Source organism: Euprymna scolopes, chromosome 28 (genome assembly GCF_053919585.1).
Source record: "Euprymna scolopes isolate OS-2025 chromosome 28, ASM5391958v1, whole genome shotgun sequence".
Classification (NCBI taxonomy): domain Eukaryota; kingdom Metazoa; phylum Mollusca; class Cephalopoda; order Sepiida; family Sepiolidae; genus Euprymna; species Euprymna scolopes.
The window spans coordinates 52714661-52734379 of record NC_136509.1 but is presented as its reverse complement, the minus strand read 5'-3'; the positions used below and the strand labels follow the sequence as shown (position 1 = coordinate 52734379).

The 19719-nt window shown below is 32.3% G+C and overlaps 1 protein-coding gene across 3 annotated transcripts in view; it reads left to right on the top strand.

Annotated features, from left to right (window-relative positions):
- Window positions 1–19719, top strand: part of LOC145249620 (uncharacterized) — a 171078-nt gene that overhangs the window by 96554 nt on the left and 54805 nt on the right. For all 3 annotated transcript variants that reach the window (XM_080111351.1, XM_080111349.1, XM_080111350.1), the window contains one exon: window positions 15455–15517. In XM_080111351.1, coding sequence (XP_079967477.1) covers window positions 15455–15517 — 63 coding nt within the window. The remainder of the gene's footprint in view (window positions 1–15454; window positions 15518–19719) is intronic.

The following is a 19719-nucleotide window of genomic DNA, read 5'->3' as shown; positions in this document are numbered from 1 at the left end:
ATGCTGTGAATTGGTTTGCTGCTGCTGTTTCTGTTTTGACCTAGAAAAACCACCTTCAATTTTTTAAATGCTTATTTTCGACTAATCAAAAGTCCCTGGCTTCCTGGCCTCATATGTCATCAGACTATTAAGCTCAAGGCTTCAGGTTCAAGCCTATCTCCCTCCCAAAACTTTTTTTTTTTTTAAATTCAAGCCTTCTTTTTTTTATCTAACCCTCACCCCAATACATACACACACACGTTCCCCCTCCCCCATCGGGTTCGAGCCTACATTTCTACCAAAACTTTTCTTTTCTTTTTTATCTTAAAAAACAAACACACCTATAAACACCCGGGCAACACCGGTACCCCCGCTAGTTCAATTATAAGTGGTTTTCCATACTTATAGGTACATGTGCACTAAACAGATACCATAATACTTCAAATTAAATTCAAATTTTGATATATCTTTTTTAAATGAAATTGTTAGTTGTAAGTACAGAATAGTTAAAAACACTCTCCCCATGTTAAAGCATTTTTAAATAGAAAATGAAAATAAAATGTAACTTTTTTTTTCATTACATAATACAGAAATAAACGATGTGAAAAAAAAAAAAAAATGCAGAAAGTATTAACAGTTGTTTATTTGGATAATTTACCCCCACCCTAAAAAAAAAGTTTGGACGCTGAAAACGTACACAGTAAAACAATGTTTTATTGTCGCGTTGATTATTTATTTGTAACGCAATTTAATAAAACATTTTCGGGGTTATTTATGTTTGTAGTGTAGAAGAGAATATATGAATGTTTTTAAGAAAGGTGTATTAAAAAAATGGAGAATAAATAAAAAAAAAAAAAAAAATAGGCAGTGGGGAAATTACCGTTGTAAATTGTTCTTATGGTTAAAGTTGATTTATTTCTAAATAATAACATTAATATTTCAGTGCGCAGGTCAAATTCTGCGAAAGTAGCGATTTGTGTTTATTTATTTACTGTGTTAAGGGTTTGTTTATGTACGCACGCACAACCGGAAGTCATAAACCGGATGTGGGGTTACAACACCCCATTTGAGTTTTATAATTATATAGATTTCAAATGTTTAGACCAAAAATTGTCTGAGTAATTTCATAGAGACCGCAGAGGTCAATTTTTTTATAACTTAGATCCCAATTTTGACTCCTTAACATTTATTATTTTGGTCTCAAATCAAAATAAAAAAGTTTTACCCATGTCCAAGTTTACTACATCTAAAATTTTAAGTGTTTAGACCCGAAATTGGTGGAGAAATTTGGTAGAATCTGCAAAGGTCAACTCTTTCAACTTTGACCTGTTGGCAGTCAAATTTTCACTCCAAAACTGATTAAAATGCTTGCCGCATGTCTGAATACCCGTTATATATAAATTTTAAATGTTTAGACCCAAATGGCTGAGTAGTTTACTAGACACCGCAAAGGTCAAATATTTTGAACTTTGACTCCTTGGCAGCCAAATTTTTGACCCAAACTGATTATAAAAGCTTCCCCTATTTCTGAATACCCTTTATGTAAAATTTCAAATGTTTAGACCAGAAATTGGCTGAGTAATTTGGTAGAGACTGCAGAGGTCAAATTATTTTTAACTTTGACCCTTTAACTTTTTTTTAGGGGGGGTGCTCAAATCAAATTAAAGTTTGATTCATGTCCAAGTAACCTACATTTAAAATTTCAAGTGTTTAAACCCAAAATTGGCAGAGGAGTTTGGTAGAGTTTTCAATGGTCAAAGCGTTGAACTTTGACCACTTGACAGCCAAATTTCTGGCTGAAAAGCAATGAAAAAATTTTTCCCAAATTTTGAGTCTCTAGACTGAAAATTGACAGTTATTTGGTGAGGAAATGTACACACACACACATTTTCACTTTTGTAGATATATAGATAAGTTGTTTGTGAGTAATGTCGAAACCAATTTAGGTTACCAAAATAGAATTTTACCAATATTTAAATAGTCTATATAATAAAGCTGAGTGTGTATGTGTGTGTACACGAATAGACTCCTATATGGTTGATTATTATACAAAACTGACCACATGTAATGATATAATAGCTATCGAGGATCAAAAATGGGTATGTTACATTTTGAACAGTAGTAGTTCATTAAAATTGTGGGGTCTGTGTATGAGTCTGGTCCTTAAAATATAGAGATATAAAAGACATAGCCTATTTTCGAACCCAGTCAATGATGGGTACTTATGCTAGTATATATATTTTATTTTTATTATTTATTCAAAGGTAAAGTTACATTTAGTAGCTACAAACGGCCATCTGTTTCAATCAATGATACTTCGTTAGGCGACCCTGAACCATTTGACACTATGGGGAAAAAAAAAAAAAAAAAAAAAAAAAAAGGAAAAACTGAACTCTTCGGAAAAAAAAAAAAGAAAAAAGTTGCAAGCTTTCTAAAAAAGGATGAGAATGAAGTTGTATTTCAACCTATTTTTTTTTTTTTAATTAGACTCTCCTGCCTCCCTAACCCTTCAACTATTTGACACGCGACTTGTGTAAATGAATACCCTTTTTTCGACATGCAAAAATTAGCTTATAAACACACATTTAATGAAACTTGATGTTCAGTTTAATCCCCCTCCCCCTCCACACACACACACACACACACACACACACACACACACACACACACACAACCTAGTGTTCTGGTAAAATACGACTCACTAATAATTTCAAATTTATATTGTCTATAAATCCAGCTGTGGTAATTTTTGAACGATTTTCCAAAAAGGTTTAAATACAAATTCTCCATTTTTATCCTCTTTTAGAAAAGCTCGTTTTTTCCTCTTTTTTTTTTTTTTTTTTTCTTTTTTTTTTCTATAGCGTTGAATGGTTCAGAGTCGCCTGATGAAGTCTCATTGATAATGTTTTGCTCTTGTTATTGAGCACTATCTAACAACCTCGTTGTATTCATTAGTCCCTACTTTTGAACATCTCAAGCCTGAACTTATACAGTGGCATCCAAAACTAAGAGACAAAACTTTAAAACCTAATATTTGTTAGAAATAACAACTATAAAAATCTGAAATTTTGACAACTGGTAGTCGTTATCATCCATAATAACATACTAAAATTTGAATCATTTACAAAGGATAGAAAAAGAATTATGACAATTATTTATTTTCAAAATAGGAACATCCAAAAGTAACGGACAAAATTGAGAAAAACAATGTAAACAGCCAAAAGACAATAAAAATACATGTACAATCAATATTTAGTAAATGAGCCCTTGTTCTCAATGATAGCTGCACATCTTCGACTACAAGAATGAATCAGTTCTTGACAATCCTTGATACTAATTTTAGACCGTTCGTCTTGAAGCTTCACCAACAAATCCTCCGCGTTAGTGACATTTCTTTCCATAACTTTCACTCCTAAGATCTTCCGAAGATTTTCTATTGGATTTAAGTCGGGACTTTGTGGTGGCCAATCCATAATTTCAAAATCTTGCTCACTAAGGTAACTCATTACCACCTTTGCCTTGTGACATTATCTTGCATAAAGGTAGCTCTATCGAAACCTGAATTCTGTATGATTGGCACAACATGATCTTGAATATTGTTTTTATAGATCTGCGTGTTTACACGAGCTTGTAACTGGACAAGAGGCGTTGTACCTTGGCTAGAAAACGTTCCAAATACCATAACGCTTCCGCGCCCAAACTTGACAGTTTTCTTAGTACTTAATCTTTCACCAATATGTTTCTTTACATAGTTTTTTTCCCCATCATTTCCAAGTAAATCAAACTTGCTTTCATCACTGAAAAATATGTTTGTCCAAATTACATACGTGCTTGCAAACTCTAATCTCTTCTCATTCGTTGAACTAACAAGTAGTTTCTTACCTGGGGTTCAATTAAAAAGCTCTATTTCTTGCAGTCGTCTAGAAACAGTCTGTCTTGACACATTAACATATGAGATACTATTCGTAACCCTTTTAATTTCTGTGCAAGACTTAAAACAGTTCTTTAATGACATATGCTGCATTATTCAATCTTCTCTTGCCAAAGTTTTGTGGGGTCTGCCGGTTTTAAAAGAACTATTTTGCCAGTATCATTGTAGGATTTAACAACCTTGCCTACAACACTCTTGGAACATTTCACTTTCTCTGAAATCTCTAATTTTTTTTTTTTTATTTTACTTTTGTTAGTTTGAAGAGATCAAGGGGCTCCTTCCTGGGGCTAACACTTGATTCTATTATAGTTTAAATTTATATCAGGGAGCTCTTTTAAGAATAGACACTGTTCTCTTGATGGCTACTATCTGTATTTCCTTATAGCTTGGTTTTCCAGGGATTGCTTCTAAGTATTTTTGAAGATTCTTTTTTATTAGGCGAGTTGCTCCTGTCACAATTGGTATGATGTTTATTTCTTTCAGAGACCATGTTGCTTTTAGACCATTTTTAAGGTCCTTATATTTTGTTATCTTTTCCCGTTCTGCTCTATTAAGGCCAAAGTCGTTTGGAACTGTGATGTCGATAATGAGTGCCGTCCTTTTGGGCTTGTTTCATATTACTATATCTGACTTGATGGCCTTGTCTTTTATGTATCTGCCCGCCTGTATGTCTTTATCGTAGAACACTGTCACTTTTCCATTTGATGTTATCGGTGGTGGTTCATGTTCCCAGATATTCGACAACCTATCTAGTTGCATCTCTCCACAGATCTTCCAATGTAAGTATCTACATACTTTGTTATGGCGGGCAATGTAATGACCGTCGTCGAGAAGGATCTTGCATCCAGATATTAGGTGGCTTGGGCTTTCAACAGCTGAATGACAGAATCTGCATTGGTCTGTTTTTTTGTAGACCAGCTATTTTTTAAAATCTATTTGTGAGTAAGCCTTGGTCTTGTGCAGCTATAATCGTTCTTCATCAAATGGAAATTTGTTACTTTTAAACCATTGCAGTGAAGCCTCCTTGTCAATGTAGCTTTAGTTCAGTTCTTCCATGAACCTGCCTGCTCTCTTATGTTGTTGCCATCCTTCTAGTCTTGTCTTCAGTTCCCTTTTTGTATACTCCTTTCTCTTTCGGGCGATTAGGGTTGCTGGGTTGTCAAATTCTTTTATTGTGGTGTCCAGTGCGTTACCACTGAAATTTTCACCGAGCTTTGTAGTTGACGTCTGCTGGGGCAAACATTTGGTGGTTAATTTCAGTGAGGCCTAAACCACCTTCTTTCCATGATAAGTACAGCCTGTCCATGCACTTTATGAAGGGCCAGCATTTTCCGAGTTTTTACGTCAAGGTTATTAATGCAGTTTTGTGCCCAATTGATTATGCCAAATCCATAAGAGACAAACGGGTATTGCCAATTGATTAATGGCAGTAATTTTGTTTTTCGGCGATAGTTCTGATCAGAGAATTTTTAAGTCGCTTAAAGTATTCTCCGTACACTTTTTCTCTCATCTTTCCATGTTCAAGTGTCTCATTCTCCTCTACTCCCAGGTATTCATAGACAGCATCTTCTTCAAGGTCTTCAATAGAGCCATTGTCAAGATTAAGATTTTCTGATGCTGTCTTTCTTCCCTTCCTTATGGTGCACTTGCGCATTTGTCGAATCCAAACTCCATGCAGATGTCCTTTGTATAATTTTTAACAATGTCGATCAGAGAGAAAAGTTGTTTCTCGGATTTGGCATAGTTTCAAGTCGTCCATAAAGAATAGATGGTTTACTCTTTTATTTTCTTCCTTCTTTCTGCCCATGCTGAGATTGTATCCAGCATTGGATTGCTTAAGTAGCTTACTTAGTGGATCCATTGTGAGGCAGAAAAGGAACGGTGAGAGGCTGACTCCCTGGAATATTCCTCGCTTGATCTTTGTTTGAGGTCTGTATCCTTCCTTCCATGTGCTGTAACGTAATTGATGTGCACCATCTGCCCATTTGTTTTTGAAGGAATCATGTAATATCAGTGTGCACATTGTACAGCTCCAAACAGCGAAGTATCCAGGAATGAGGTATACTGTCAAAGGCCTTTTTGTAATCAATCCAGGCCATTGACAGATTTCTTTGTCTTCTTCTGCAGTCTTCTAATATGGTTCTGTTTACAAGAAGTTGGTCTTTTGTGCCTAGCTTTTTCTTTGTACACCCCCTCTGCTCACTTTCAAGGTAATCACCAGAAATCAAATGGTCGTATGTTGCATCAGCGATCATCCCTGTTAGGAGCTTGCAGGTTGTTGTGAGGCAGCAGATTGCTAGCCATGTGGGTGTCCTCATTTTTGGGAATAAGTGATATACTGCCTACAGTAAGCCACTCAGGCAGCTCTTCATCTCCACTAATGATGTTATTGAATGCGTTGGCATAGTGATGAAGTGGGCTCAGTTTTTTTCAGCCAGAAATTTGGTATTTGGTCTATTCCTGGGATCTTGTAATTACTGCATTGAGCTACCTTCTTTCAGACAGCTTCCTTGATAATTTTTAGAGCTGGCATGTTTTCAACTTCTTGTGTTGGTGGGGAGCTCACCTCTATTTCGTCTTTAACGAGGCTCCTGTAGACAATTCTTGGGTTTGTTGCAAAAAGTTTATTTATCCTTTTTGCTTCAAAGTTTTTGTTTTTTATTTGTGCAGCTAAGGCTTTTATCTCAGCCTGATGTTCTGCCAACTTAGCTGTGCTTGGTCTTGGAGGGAATAGTAAGTTTTCAACTTATTCACCTTCTTATTTAGTTTTTTGTCTGGAGTTTCACAGGATAGAAATGCATATATCTGGGCAGTTTCCTTTCGGAGTCTGTCTATTTTCTGCTGGAGTTTTCGTTTCCAGGCTGGGTTATATGATTTAGCCTTCATGTTTTCTTTTACTCTCCTGGTGTTTGGGTAAGAGTTTTAATTGAATAAACTATGCTGCCCTGTATGTTGTATGATTTATTTCACTCAATGATGCGTTAATTGGAGTGATTCTTTCGAGGGCATCATTGACTTTAGAAACAAGCACCTTGAAGGCTTTGTTCATACTAATTTTTACCAGTCTGGGCCGATTCTCAACAGCTAGACCTCGTGCTATTTCTGTTTGCCAGCTCTTCCTCTAGTTCCAACTGGTCCGCGTCTAATATCACATGTTGAAGTGGGACATACTATTGGCATGTCTGTCCATGTTTAAATTGTGTTCGGTCTATTGGGAGTGATTCCTGGGGAGATATTGCATTATTTGATGAAGTGGCACATCTGGTATATTCCTGGTTTTTTTTTGGTAGACATCTAAGACTTGGACTTGTTGGCATTGTCTCAAGGAGCTGTGTCAAGTGAAAATTTGCTGTAGTGTCTTGTTTGGTTTGGCAGATCTTGGGTATAGGGAGGGGATTGCTGATTGAGTAAATGTTGTTTTTAGCCATTTCATGGACATCTTTTTTTAGCTTGGCTATTTGCTCACCAGAAAAGACATTGTTTCTCAGAAAATTAGATTTCTGGCATGTTAACTTTTGCTTCTCAATCCCCTTCTTGTTTGGGCAGTGGTGCTTAAAAATTTTTTGCCATTGCTTACAACTGTCTGTGAGTTTTTGGTATTTTATTTTTGCGTATTCCATTGACCAAATCAATGTCCATTTTTCCTCCCTATTCCACTGGGCTTGGGCATATTCAACAATGTTAGATTTGGTGAAATCAATTGCTGCTTCATTAAAAGCTTTCTTCTCAATTGACTCTCTAGCATCTTTTGGGAGATATTTATGTATTTGCGATACAATTGAAAGCAAGTTCTTAGTTGTGGTTATTGTTTTTTCTTTTGGTAAGGGTGAAGTTTTTATTTGAGCCTCGAATACTGTTTTTTTTTTTTTTTTTTCCTCCCCCATTTCTCATACCTTGAGTATGCGAAACAGTGAAGAATAATGTTTTTCCTCAAGAGACCACTTGACTTGGTTATAGTGTCTTTTCTTAGTGGTTCTTGTTTGGTCTTGCCGGATTCCAGGACTAGAATTTGACTGGTCTGGTGGAGTGTCCAGCTTAGTGTTTTCATTTGTGGAAACATCACAAGGAGAAGGTGCACCGTTATTTTCCTCATATGGCCCAGTGCTTAGCCATGCTGAGGGGATCTTTTTATCCTGGGTGACATCCTGCTAGTTTGATGATTTAGTTTTACTTTTCATTTTCATTTAAATTCAAATATTTGGTCAGGTTTTACTTTAAATTTAAATTGAAAGTATCCTCATACCAGAGTCCCTGGTAAACCCCTGTATAGATAGACCAAAGACACCCGAGGTTGGTGTCAAGTAGGTTTTCAATTCTCCCGTAATGGTGTGCTTTTCCCTGTATAACTTAACAATAGCTTGTCTCACAGAGTAATCAAGTTTTTGGCGTTTCGCCATGGTGTCGGCTGATGCAACATTTACAAATGACTAAGTAAGACTTATTCTTTAAAGGAAATCAAATTTGAATATAACATAGTGTTTACATTGTTTTTCTCAATTTTGTCCCTTACTTTTGGACATTCTTATTTTGAAAATAAAAAATAATTGTTATAATTCTTTGTCTATCGTTTGCAAATGATTCAACTTTTAGTGTTATTATGAACGATAAGGACTACCAGCTGTCAAAATTTCAGTTTTTCAGTTATTTCTAGTAAATATTAGGTTTAAAAATTTTGTCCCTTAGTTTTGGACGCTACTGTGTGTGTGTGCAATATATATATATATATATATATATATATATATATATATAATAATACTAGCATGGGTACCCCAGTGTTGCCTGGGTTGATATTAAGTTCTGTTTGAAACACGCCTGCTATACTAATCATTTTCATCATGGGTAACGTGGATACCCCCACAACAATTTCAAAAATAAAAGAACGGATAAAAACATGTAAATGTAATTCCCCCCCCCCCCCTAAAAAAAAAAAAAAAAAAAAAAAAAGAAGAAATATCTGATACCCTCTCCACCAGATATTTCGGCAGAAGGGATCACTGTCATAAGAAATCTCAAGATTTTGTGAACCTAAAAAAATAGTGTTTATTAACATTAATGCGTGCGTTTATCTTTTCTTTGGTAACTATGTAGTTTAATGGCGTAAATTATTTGCCAGACAAAAAAATATAAAAACTGTTTTATATAGAACACATTTAGACCCAAAGGCTGAAATAAAACCAGAAAAATTTATTACTTTTATTATTTTTTTATCATTTATATTTAGTATTCGAGCCCGCTATATTGCTTTTAAAATTTGGCCTTTCTAAGGTTTGGTAGATTGGCCTTTTTAAGCTCTTTATGAACTATGTTTTTGGCTGCCATATTTTTTTGTAATGAAAGAGCATAAAAAAGCCAAATTTAGCCTTAAAAAAGCCAATCTGTCAAACCTAAAAAAAAGGCCAAATTTTAAACGTGTAAGGCGTGCACATTAAGTCTAATAAAAAATGATAAAAAAACATAAAAATGAATTCTTTTTTGTTGTACTTCAGCTTTTGGGTCGAATGTTTTTTTATAAAAATAAATAGTTTTTATAATTTTTTTTGTCTGTCAAATAATTTATACTGAGAAACTACACATTTACTTTTTTTTGTAAGGGCACTTTTTTTACTAGCTTTTTTGTAAATAAAGGAAATTTTTGATTTGCTTTTTTTAGGGGGAGGGGCTTTTCGATTTGCTTTTTTATTTGTTGTTTTATGTTTCTAATGTAACCCCCCCCTCACCCCCAATGAATTTGTCATATTTTGGTGTTTGTTTTTATTAAATTGTTAGGTGAAAGTAGAGAATGATCTCATAAAAAATAATTAAAATCATCGTTATTTTGTTTGCAATGTAATTCCCCCCCCTCTCCCCACACCACCACCACCACCACCACCAGGAAAAAAACAAATTGTATTTGTCAGATTTTGTCCTCTCCCTCAATCGCCAAATTTGAAAAAAATGCTAGAGGTGACATGTCTCATTGAAGGTTTGGTGGCCAAAAAATGGGTGCTCATTCTACGTTAAATTTATATAGAAAAGTGATCCCCCACTCTAATATGTTATTTTATTTATTTATTTTTTCAAAATTTCTTTTCTCATAATACTTAAATACTGTTTAAATGTATTAGGCTGAAAAAAAGATCTCCATTATTTTAGGGGTTAAACGCTGCTGGGTCATGTCGTATAAAGTTACCTTTTTAATTAGAAAATTAAGTTTGTAATTAATGAAATTAACGCAGAAAAAAAAATGTAAATTGTGGAATTTGGGGAGGGGGCAGTAGATCTTTGTTTTTTTTTTTAGGTATCAAATGACACTCCATTTAAGGAATAAAATAAAACAAACAAATGAAATCTTTTCAGTTTTTTTCGTAAGTGTTTATTTGGTGAACATGTTTTTTTTTTTTTGTTTTTTATGGCAAATAACTCTAAAAAAAAAAAAGTTTAAAAAAAAAAAGGTAGCTCTGTTTGAAATATTAATTCCAAAATGAATTAAATATATTATCAATATAATTGTTGTTTAAAATGTATTAAATAACAATTTTAACTAAAATACTTAAAATAATCCTCTCGCTAAAAACATTAACTAAGATACCGCTATTTAGTAAAATCGATTTTTCTTAATGTCATATGCAAATAAGGTGATCTCTTAATTGTATATTTTTGCAAGTATAATACTAGTTATAGAAATAAATGAAAGATTAAAATAAGATGTTTTATATATATACTAGCGGGGGTACCCGGCGTTGCCCGAGTGTTTGTTTCCGGGACGGGGGGGGGGGGGGAGTTTTAAAAAATGTTATGGTAGGTAAGTAGGAAGGATCAAACCAGGAGTCATGAGTAAAAGTAGGAAAATAAAGTGTGAAAAAAAAAAAAAACATCTGCAACGTTAACAGTTCGGCCACCAAGAAAAGTCCATTCCAGTTGTTTAGGAAAAAAAAAAAAAAACGACTACGGTAGGTCGGCGCAAACGTGAAAATATAATGTGAATTGTTCAGCACGCTAACCACTACGCCACAGAGCACTGCAGCTTAGTTTAGTGATTTTAAATAACTTTACATGAAAGAACTACGAAGCCAAACCGGTGTTCTCTTCTCTACTGTTCCTTGTGAACGATCCCCAAACGGTGTTACGTGGTGGCAGGGGGAGGAGGAATTTATTAGAGAGAAAATATTTTACCACTTCCATTGATCTTAACCGATTTTGGCCGTGACTTCTCAGCAGAAAAAGTATAGAAATCTAAGATTATCGAGGAATTTGAGAAAAATTAAGCCTATAACACACCTAAGATATTGTTCTGCCGTTTGTGCATATTATACTTGCATGAAATATCTTGATTTTTAATCCTATTAATGTCAAAATTAAACGGGGAAAAAATGAGTTCATTTTATTTATATAGAGATTAATCAAATCGTGAACAAACAAACAGACAGGAATACAAATTTATATATATATATATATATATATATATGTATAATGGTTGTACAGGTTTTGTTTCCTGCATGTAGCTCCACTGAACTTTTGTATTTATTAAAGCGTACTCAATGAATGAGCAAAGCGTGTTTATATGTTTATACTAACATTAGCTACATATATATATACATGTTTCTGTGACAATCTCTAGTCAGATCCCTACGGCTAGCAGATTGAAAGTTGTTCTACTGTAGCCCTTTAGAATGGCTTTTGATCCGCTAGCCTGATGGTGTATGGTAATCTCTGACTAGAGATTACTACAGAAACATGTATGCACATATTTAGCTTATAATATTTTCATAAATAAACATTTTATATAATATAGAAATAATAGATATAATATAAAAATTTGGACATTATAGTGAAGTTGACAGGCTTGATCAACTGTTAACAACTTACATGGCTGATCCCTGTTACAGCAAGCTGCTTAAAGTTGTGAGGTTGTTCTAGTACTTTCATGGCCAGATCAGTATTGAGAAAGGATTCTCAGTAAACAAAGAAATAGAATATAAAGGATTAGATAGTAAAAGCACAGAGGATCATCTTTGACCAGGTCAAGGCAGCGGGAGAGGTTTGTCAAGTGCCAATAGCCAACCTTCTCATTATTTTCATGCTCCATGGCCAGACAGAAGCATGAAGTGTACCTAGAAAAGCAAAGAGAAAAGAAACGGACAGAGGGACAAAAACTAAAGAGAAACACAGACCTTAAGCAAGTAAAAGAATTTAATAAGAAAATGAAGACTGGAAAGTGATATTTTGTCATTGACTTCATCAGCAGATGGACTTGCTCTGAAAGTACTGAATTCTGGTAAGTTTGTCAACAAAGTCAAATGCTTTCAGAAGGTTAGCCTGTGAAAAAAACAAAACTGAACTTGCTAAGCTCAAAGAAAAGCTTCAAGCCAAACAAGAACTGAAAATGATACAAAATCACTGACAAAGTAGATAGCAGTAGAGCGTGGTGGTGAGCTTAAGCTGTAAATAGTTAAGTTTTGTTGTGCATTATTGTAGAAAACTTCTCTTAAAACTACTTCATGAAATAGAGATAAATGAAAGTGACTTTTCCTGTTGTCAATTACTAAGTTTTTTTTTCTTTGGTATGTATCATTCTTTATATATCCAATTTTGTTTTGAAAACTTGAATTTTGTCTGGAGAAGGTCTTAAAAATGGACATTAAAAGTCTGTATGAATGCTGAAAGGAAAAACAAATGCCAGGTGGCAGTTGATTTCAAGAACTTTAGGGCTGGAAATATATATTGGGAAGAAGGAATAGTGACCGAAAGAATTGTACAGTAGGGCAGGTCGATTTTGGAACCCCGGTGAGGCAATGGTGATGATAGTTGGGGTTTGACATAAAGACCCACACAAAATATTTTTCTCAAAATCGTTATCTTTGCTTGAGGAAATGACTTTAAAAGTGGAAAAATCGAAGCGATTAAAAGTTTTTCGGTGAATTGTCAAGAACGTCCTGTCATCAAAACAATCAGTACTGTTAAGAAAATAGAATCATTATTTACAATAATTTTTAAACTACATTTTCAAATAAAATGAGTGAAGATAATGAATTAATAAAATAAATATTAAGTGTAAAGGCAGAATTGTTTTTTAAATAATAACGATCAAAGTTCGCTTTTTCATTTCAGGAACTTTTTTTTGGTGGAAACATTTTAGATTTCACCGTCGCAAAACACGCTCGTTATTGATATTGAAAATTAACGTTTGTTTATTATTTAATTTGAAAACATTATGATTTAGGTTTAATTATTTCGAAAGGAAAAACGAAAAAGACTTGTTTAAAATATATATTATTATATTTCGAGTGTCTGCAGTGAATTTAAACATGTTTGTTTTATCTTTTTTAATTTGTTTTTCTATTAGGTTGACACAAAAACAATGTCATTTTTTGACGTTCACATGAACGTCAAAAGCATTATTTCTGCACCAACCTAATATTTCACGTCAAATTCTATTTGAAATTTTTATTAAAATATGGTAATACTCCAGTTTTATATTAAAACAACAACAACAAAAATTATAGTTCATACAATTTTATTCTACACATTCTTTACGAAACAACCACGTGAATTTTCAAGTTTTTCTACTTAATAAAAAATACTTCGCAGAAAATTAGTGTCAAATTTTAATTTCTTTTATTTTTAAGGAGTAATTGTTTTTAAGCAGTGTTTTTCTTCTAAAATTATAGTTTTAAAATCAGATAATCCACAAAGATTAATACAAGTAAATAAGGAAACTCCTTTAAAGGTTTTTCGTTATGTGTGCATCTGTTATTGTGCTTAAATAACTTTATTTAGCAAGCCATTCTTAATATGGGAAGGAGGTTGTATTGTAACTATTCTGTACTTTCACCTAAAAATTTAAACATTAAATTTAACTTGAAAATACTATTAAAAATAGCATAGTAACATAGATGCACGAGAACTGGTTTTTCAAACTCTAAACACTTGTTAAAAATGGCACAGCTACAGCAAGAATGAATCTCTTTATGGATAAATTCATGTTATCGAAGGCGGAGCTAAAATCTGCTAAAAATGTCTAAACTAAACACTGCTATGCCTCTGATTTGGTTTGGTCCTCTCTCTTCAATGCATCTAATTCACTCTACAAAGTTTTTCATTATTTCTTATAACTAGCACTTATTTCTTTACGTATGAAACTGGAAGATAGCCTAATACAGTTTCCTTCAGTTATAATCCATTTATTTATTTTACTTTTCAGATTAGAATGTCAGTAAAAGCACAACGTTCAGTTTTAACCCGTGGTTCACAAAATTTGCTGGTCCACTTTGTCATTTGGATGAAACAGCACCCCCAACTTCACGACAAGTCATCCAGTTTAGTTATTTCCTCGAAAACAGTTATCCCCACTTAAAAAATAGTGAGATTTCTAAGTTAATTGCCAAGTATCAGTATTTGGTAAGCAGTCATTCCACAATTGCCCTTGTTAAGGGAACGTTACATAGGACAGAAGGTCAATATATTTTGCTATAAGAGGGCCAAACAAATTGACAGGAAATCTCTTGCAGCAATCAAAGTGAAAAGAATGAAGGAATAGCAAGACAGACTATTTCATATATTTTTTTGTAGCTGTAAACTACTTGACTTGAGATTTGATGAATTTGTAGTAAAGTGCAAGACAGAAAATTGTCAAACAAGGCACATAATCTGCACTTGTCCTCCTAACAAGGAAGTAAAATTAATTCTATAGATTCACCTGCAATTATGTTCCTTTTTTGTGGAAAATAAAATATATTGGTGTTTATTATGTAATCTGGCTCTATTATTAAACATGCAAATTTTCCAATTTTCAGGTTCCACTAGAAGAACTGCCATTTACAGCAATTTTTAAATTAATTGATGGAACAACAAAAAGCCTAACAACATTTACTGGTCCTTTGGGGAAACTTTGTATCAATATTTATCGAGATTTGCCTCAAGTAGAATTCTAAAAAATTAGTGTCCCTCCCGATCATTATTATCTGACAGCAGAAGAAACATAATTTAAGTGTGAAGACCAGAGGCTACTTTTTGAGTATGCTGTTGGCATTTCTTGTTGAGAAGTTAACTTAGAAAAATGGGCCCTTGAATCAAAGAAGATGGCTAACATAAGCCACAAGATTAATGTGTTTATGGACTAGAGTTGTCTATCCTCAAACACTATGATAATTAAACATTTTGGTCAAATTTATCATCCAAGTGTATGCAGTTAGTTGGTTTGAGATCAAAACCGACAATATTTTTTTTTAATCAACAGCAATATATTTTAATATGATTCAGAGAACAAAACAGTTAAGTGAAATCCAAATTACTGTTTTAAACAAAATATAGTGCTTGACGTCTGCATCTTGAGTGTTAGTCCCTGGTACAATTAAACACCTTACCAAATTATTGGTTGAATCCAAATAAGTGAAATAACTTTCAGTTGAAGCAAATTTTTTACGTAATTTTAGAAAAATATTTATTTTTTAATGGAGAAGGCATCTTTCAGGAAATCTCATTTCTTTGGGAAAATCTATTTTTTGCATTCCTTTTGTGAAACAAATGTAATTTTCTTGCTGAAAGCTTTTCTTTTTTTCTTTCTAGGAAGCTCAGCAAGAAAGAGATGTGAAAAGATCTCTACTTAATCAAAGACTTGCACCAAACATGGTATCTATTTTTTTTTTCCAAAGCACTGTTTACATTTCTTTTTATTCTTACTGTACTCATGCCTCTATGTATCACCGTATGCCTTTTACACAGCTTCTCAGCTCTCCTGCAACTTTCATAATTAAAGTCACTTAAAAACAAGAAAAAAAATGTTACCTTATATATTATAATGGTTCAACTAATGTTTAATGCTTGTAACATAAGCATAAATTTTACCCCTACAAATTTATGTATACATAGTAAAAAAAAAAAAAAAAAATTTATGAACATTGAAAACAAAACTTGTTTCCTCTACAAATTTTAAAATTTTGGTTCCCAACTTCAAATTAAATTCACTTTGAAAAAAAAAACCCTGTTTTGTTTACATTACAAAAAATACTAATACTTCAATCAATTGCTGCTGGATATAAACTATCCTTAGGGATAGCTATTAATTCATATAAATTTTTAAAATAGATACAGCACATATTGGATATTACTAGCTGAACGTGTGCAAATTTGTGTATAATTTTAAATTAATACAAGAAAAAGTAAAACCTAATAAAAGGAAATAACTTATAATTATTTAAAAGGGGAAAAAAATAAACTTTTTTCTCACATCAAATTGACAATGAAAATAATCAGAATTTGTTGAAGCATTTTTGTAATTCATATTTTGATGATGTTGAATTATTCATTATAATTATTTAAAAAAAAAATTGCTGTTTATCCCTTTTCTCTAAAATGTCAGCTATAAATTATAAAAATATAATTTTTAAAAGAATGTAGAAAATTATTGATGTGTTGATGATGCATTAAAAAAACCCAAAAGAACTTAAAATTACAACTTATCAAAACAAAAATATCAACAATTTAGCAACTTTTTTGTCACATTTTTGCACATTATCAACAATGTGCTAAAAAATAATTTTCCATTTTTAAGACTTTTTCAAATTTATTTCTTTTTAATGGACAGAATAATTGTAGTAATTTTTTGACTTATGAAAAGCTAGTTAAAAAAATGCAAAACGATTTACATTTGAAAATTTGTAACTTGCATTCCAGAAAGTTTTTAAGGAATATATTTCTTTATTGTATTATTTAGATTCTTCAGACTACTGTTCTCATATTGAGTGTTATTTTTGCACGTTTCGATCGATGTAACCTCCACCCTTCTTCAAGCGTATCATGTCAAACTTGGACCCTTTCTGTCAAACTCTGGAATCTTCTTGGAATTTCAAGCTGAATCATTTATTTAGTCCATAGAGAAGCATGCTTTTGTTCTGTCAGCCATCACTGGGTAGAAGTCCTAAATAATTTGCAATTGTATTTTTGGGTTGCCTGTATTGAAGATTGAACCAGGAATGTAACTTTTATCACTCAATTGTAACCAAGTACTTTATCCACTGCACCATGGGTAATTTCGTTTGAAATTCCATGCAGATTCCAGAGTTCAACATGACACACCTGAGTAAGGTTGAAGGTTACATCAACTTAAACATTGTGCAAATAACACTCAAGATGAGAACATCCAAATAATCAATCCTCATCTCAAAAAAACAGAAACAAAAGTAAAAAGTAATCAGACTTTTTCATTAATCATTTTCAATCCTCTCATAATGTTCATCTTTTAGTAGCATTACAAGCGTATACTGTATTTTCGTGGATATAGGCAATATTACATACCTAATGTGCTTCAACAAGTCATATTTTTTTTTTATTTGTTGGTCAATTTTTAAAAGAATTACATTGATGAAAAGAGAATAGAATAAGTATTCCAATGATGTTAATTTATTTTTTTATGTAGCAATACACATGGCCGTTAAAACGCTTTGGATAATCACAGATTTCAAGGGGTTTCTGCTAAAATAGTCATACTTTAAAAACCAAAGCACTTTAAGTCTTCAAAATATCACTGTTTTGTTCGGAATTCAAATAAATTAGTAAATAATAACATACATTATATATGTTTAGAGTTTTAAGCAAATAAAGTGATAAAAACGTGAACATCATAAAACAGCATTTTCGGTAAGATATTGTCACCCCCCCCTCCCCGGATTTCTAAACATTTGTACCATGTTTCTATTAAGCATTTTTTAATGAAATTTGGAAATTAGCCATAGGATATGTCATTTTTAATAATTTTGAGTGCCTGAAATTCATTTGACCACTCGTTTTTTGTTGTGTTAAAAAAAGATTTCAAAATGAGTATTGAAAGTTTTGAAAAAAATTTTCTTCGGACACTCACTATTAAATAAAACAATCTTTTTACTATGTTTATTCGTTAAAAAGATGATTGGACAGTGGTACGTAGCAATTTAAAAACATAATATCCGAAAATATATCCAAAAAAATTGTTATGAATTTGAATCAAGACTTCTGTAGTATTAGTGACTGTAGCACTCTGCAGCAGCAGCAGCAGCGATAACATGGCGTAAACAGACATTTGTTTTTGTTGTTTATTTTTTATTCCAAATCAATTTTTTTTTAATTGAAAATCTGGTTATAAAAAAAATTCTTACATGTTTAGTTAAAGCTATTTTGTTATCAGCCATACAAATATTTTTAAAAATTGGGTAGTAGTAAATTTTAAAATATTTTAAACAAGCGAAAATGTGAAATATGATGTTTTGGTTCATGTGTACGAATGGTACACACACCTCTAATTTTCTTCCCTTAAAAAATGTTTTCAGTAAATTATTATCGAATGGAAACTAATCTACCCGATTATTAAAAAAAAAATAATAATAATAAAAAAAGATAATCAATATTTAATATTTGTAGGAGGTGCTCAGTTAAAAAATAACAATGGTAGGAAAAGACATGAAATGTAATTAAAAATCAAAATAACATTAATTCAAAATTTTTAACAATTTGTCAGCTTTAGCAAAAACTTGTTTCTTTTTTTATATTTAAATAGAATTTAAATACTTGATATTTTTCCAAGCATCATGTTTTCTGTTAGACGGACGTCATTTTTTTAAATAACATTTATTTTTGTCTGTCTGTCATAATTCTTGTAAAGTTTCAAAATGGGTATCAAACACCCTCTTAAAAAAACAAAAACTCTTAATTCTATGTCTAATCCTAGGTACGAGTGGCAAGCCTCCTCCTAAAACCTTTAGCCTTAACAATAACGCTAAGTACAAGTGGCAGAGCTCCCCACTAAACAAACTTCCTCTGTGAGCTCATATAAACGTTTAAAAAACAAAAAAAAAACATAAAAAACATTTAAAGAAAAGTGCACATGATTAACCCCTCTCCAAAAAAAATAAAACGCTAGGATTGTCTTGAAATGGTGAATTATTTTACATTTATGTGAAACCAACCCCCACTCTAAATTCTAAAGTTGTTTTTGTTTTGTTTCTATCAAGTCTTCAGAATGTTCACACATAATTTTCCTTAGCCCTATCATTAACCCAAAGTCAGTGACAACCTCCCTACCTTCTCATAATTGCACAAAGACCCTCTTAAAACCATGCATAATCACCTTTTAGAAAACAAACAAACAAACAAAAAAAAAACACCAAGGATTTATCTATCATAGGAAAGGGGGGGGGTAACTGCCCTAAAACGCTCAAATGATTCAAAATGAGAAATCATTTTACATTAAATTCTAAAATAATTTTTGTTTATCTTTTATTAAAGTTTTCAAGTTGTTCACATGCAAATGTCTATAAAGGTAGAATCACATATTTTGGAGAGGTAGTCAGATGGGGAGAGGTAACAGAAGGTATTAATCTACAATAATACCAAAGAAATATTGCAATATATTCATTTTTAACCAATCCTAGATTTCGATTTCAGTTTTTGTCACATAAAATGCATTACAACTAAACTTTTGAGTTCTCTAACTTTTCTTTTAATGAATACATGGCATTTTTAAGCAATCGCAGCATATTTATGTGCATTTACTGCAGATTATTTGGAAACCATTCATTTCTGGAGATTTTCAATAGCATATTCAGATTCCTTGCACAAAAATACACTTATGTATAAAGATATAGCATTTTTACTGGAAAAGTAGTGCAAAAAATGTGACAAAACGCATATGGTCTTAAAGAGGGGCAAATATCCAAACATGCAGGGCATAAAAATAGTCATAACTTCCTTGATTTTAATTGGATTTTTTAAAATTTAAAAAGATTCTTTCTTAGCTTATCAAGCTCTTTCTATATATACCAATATTGAAATAGTTTAAGCCATTTAAATTTTTTCATGTG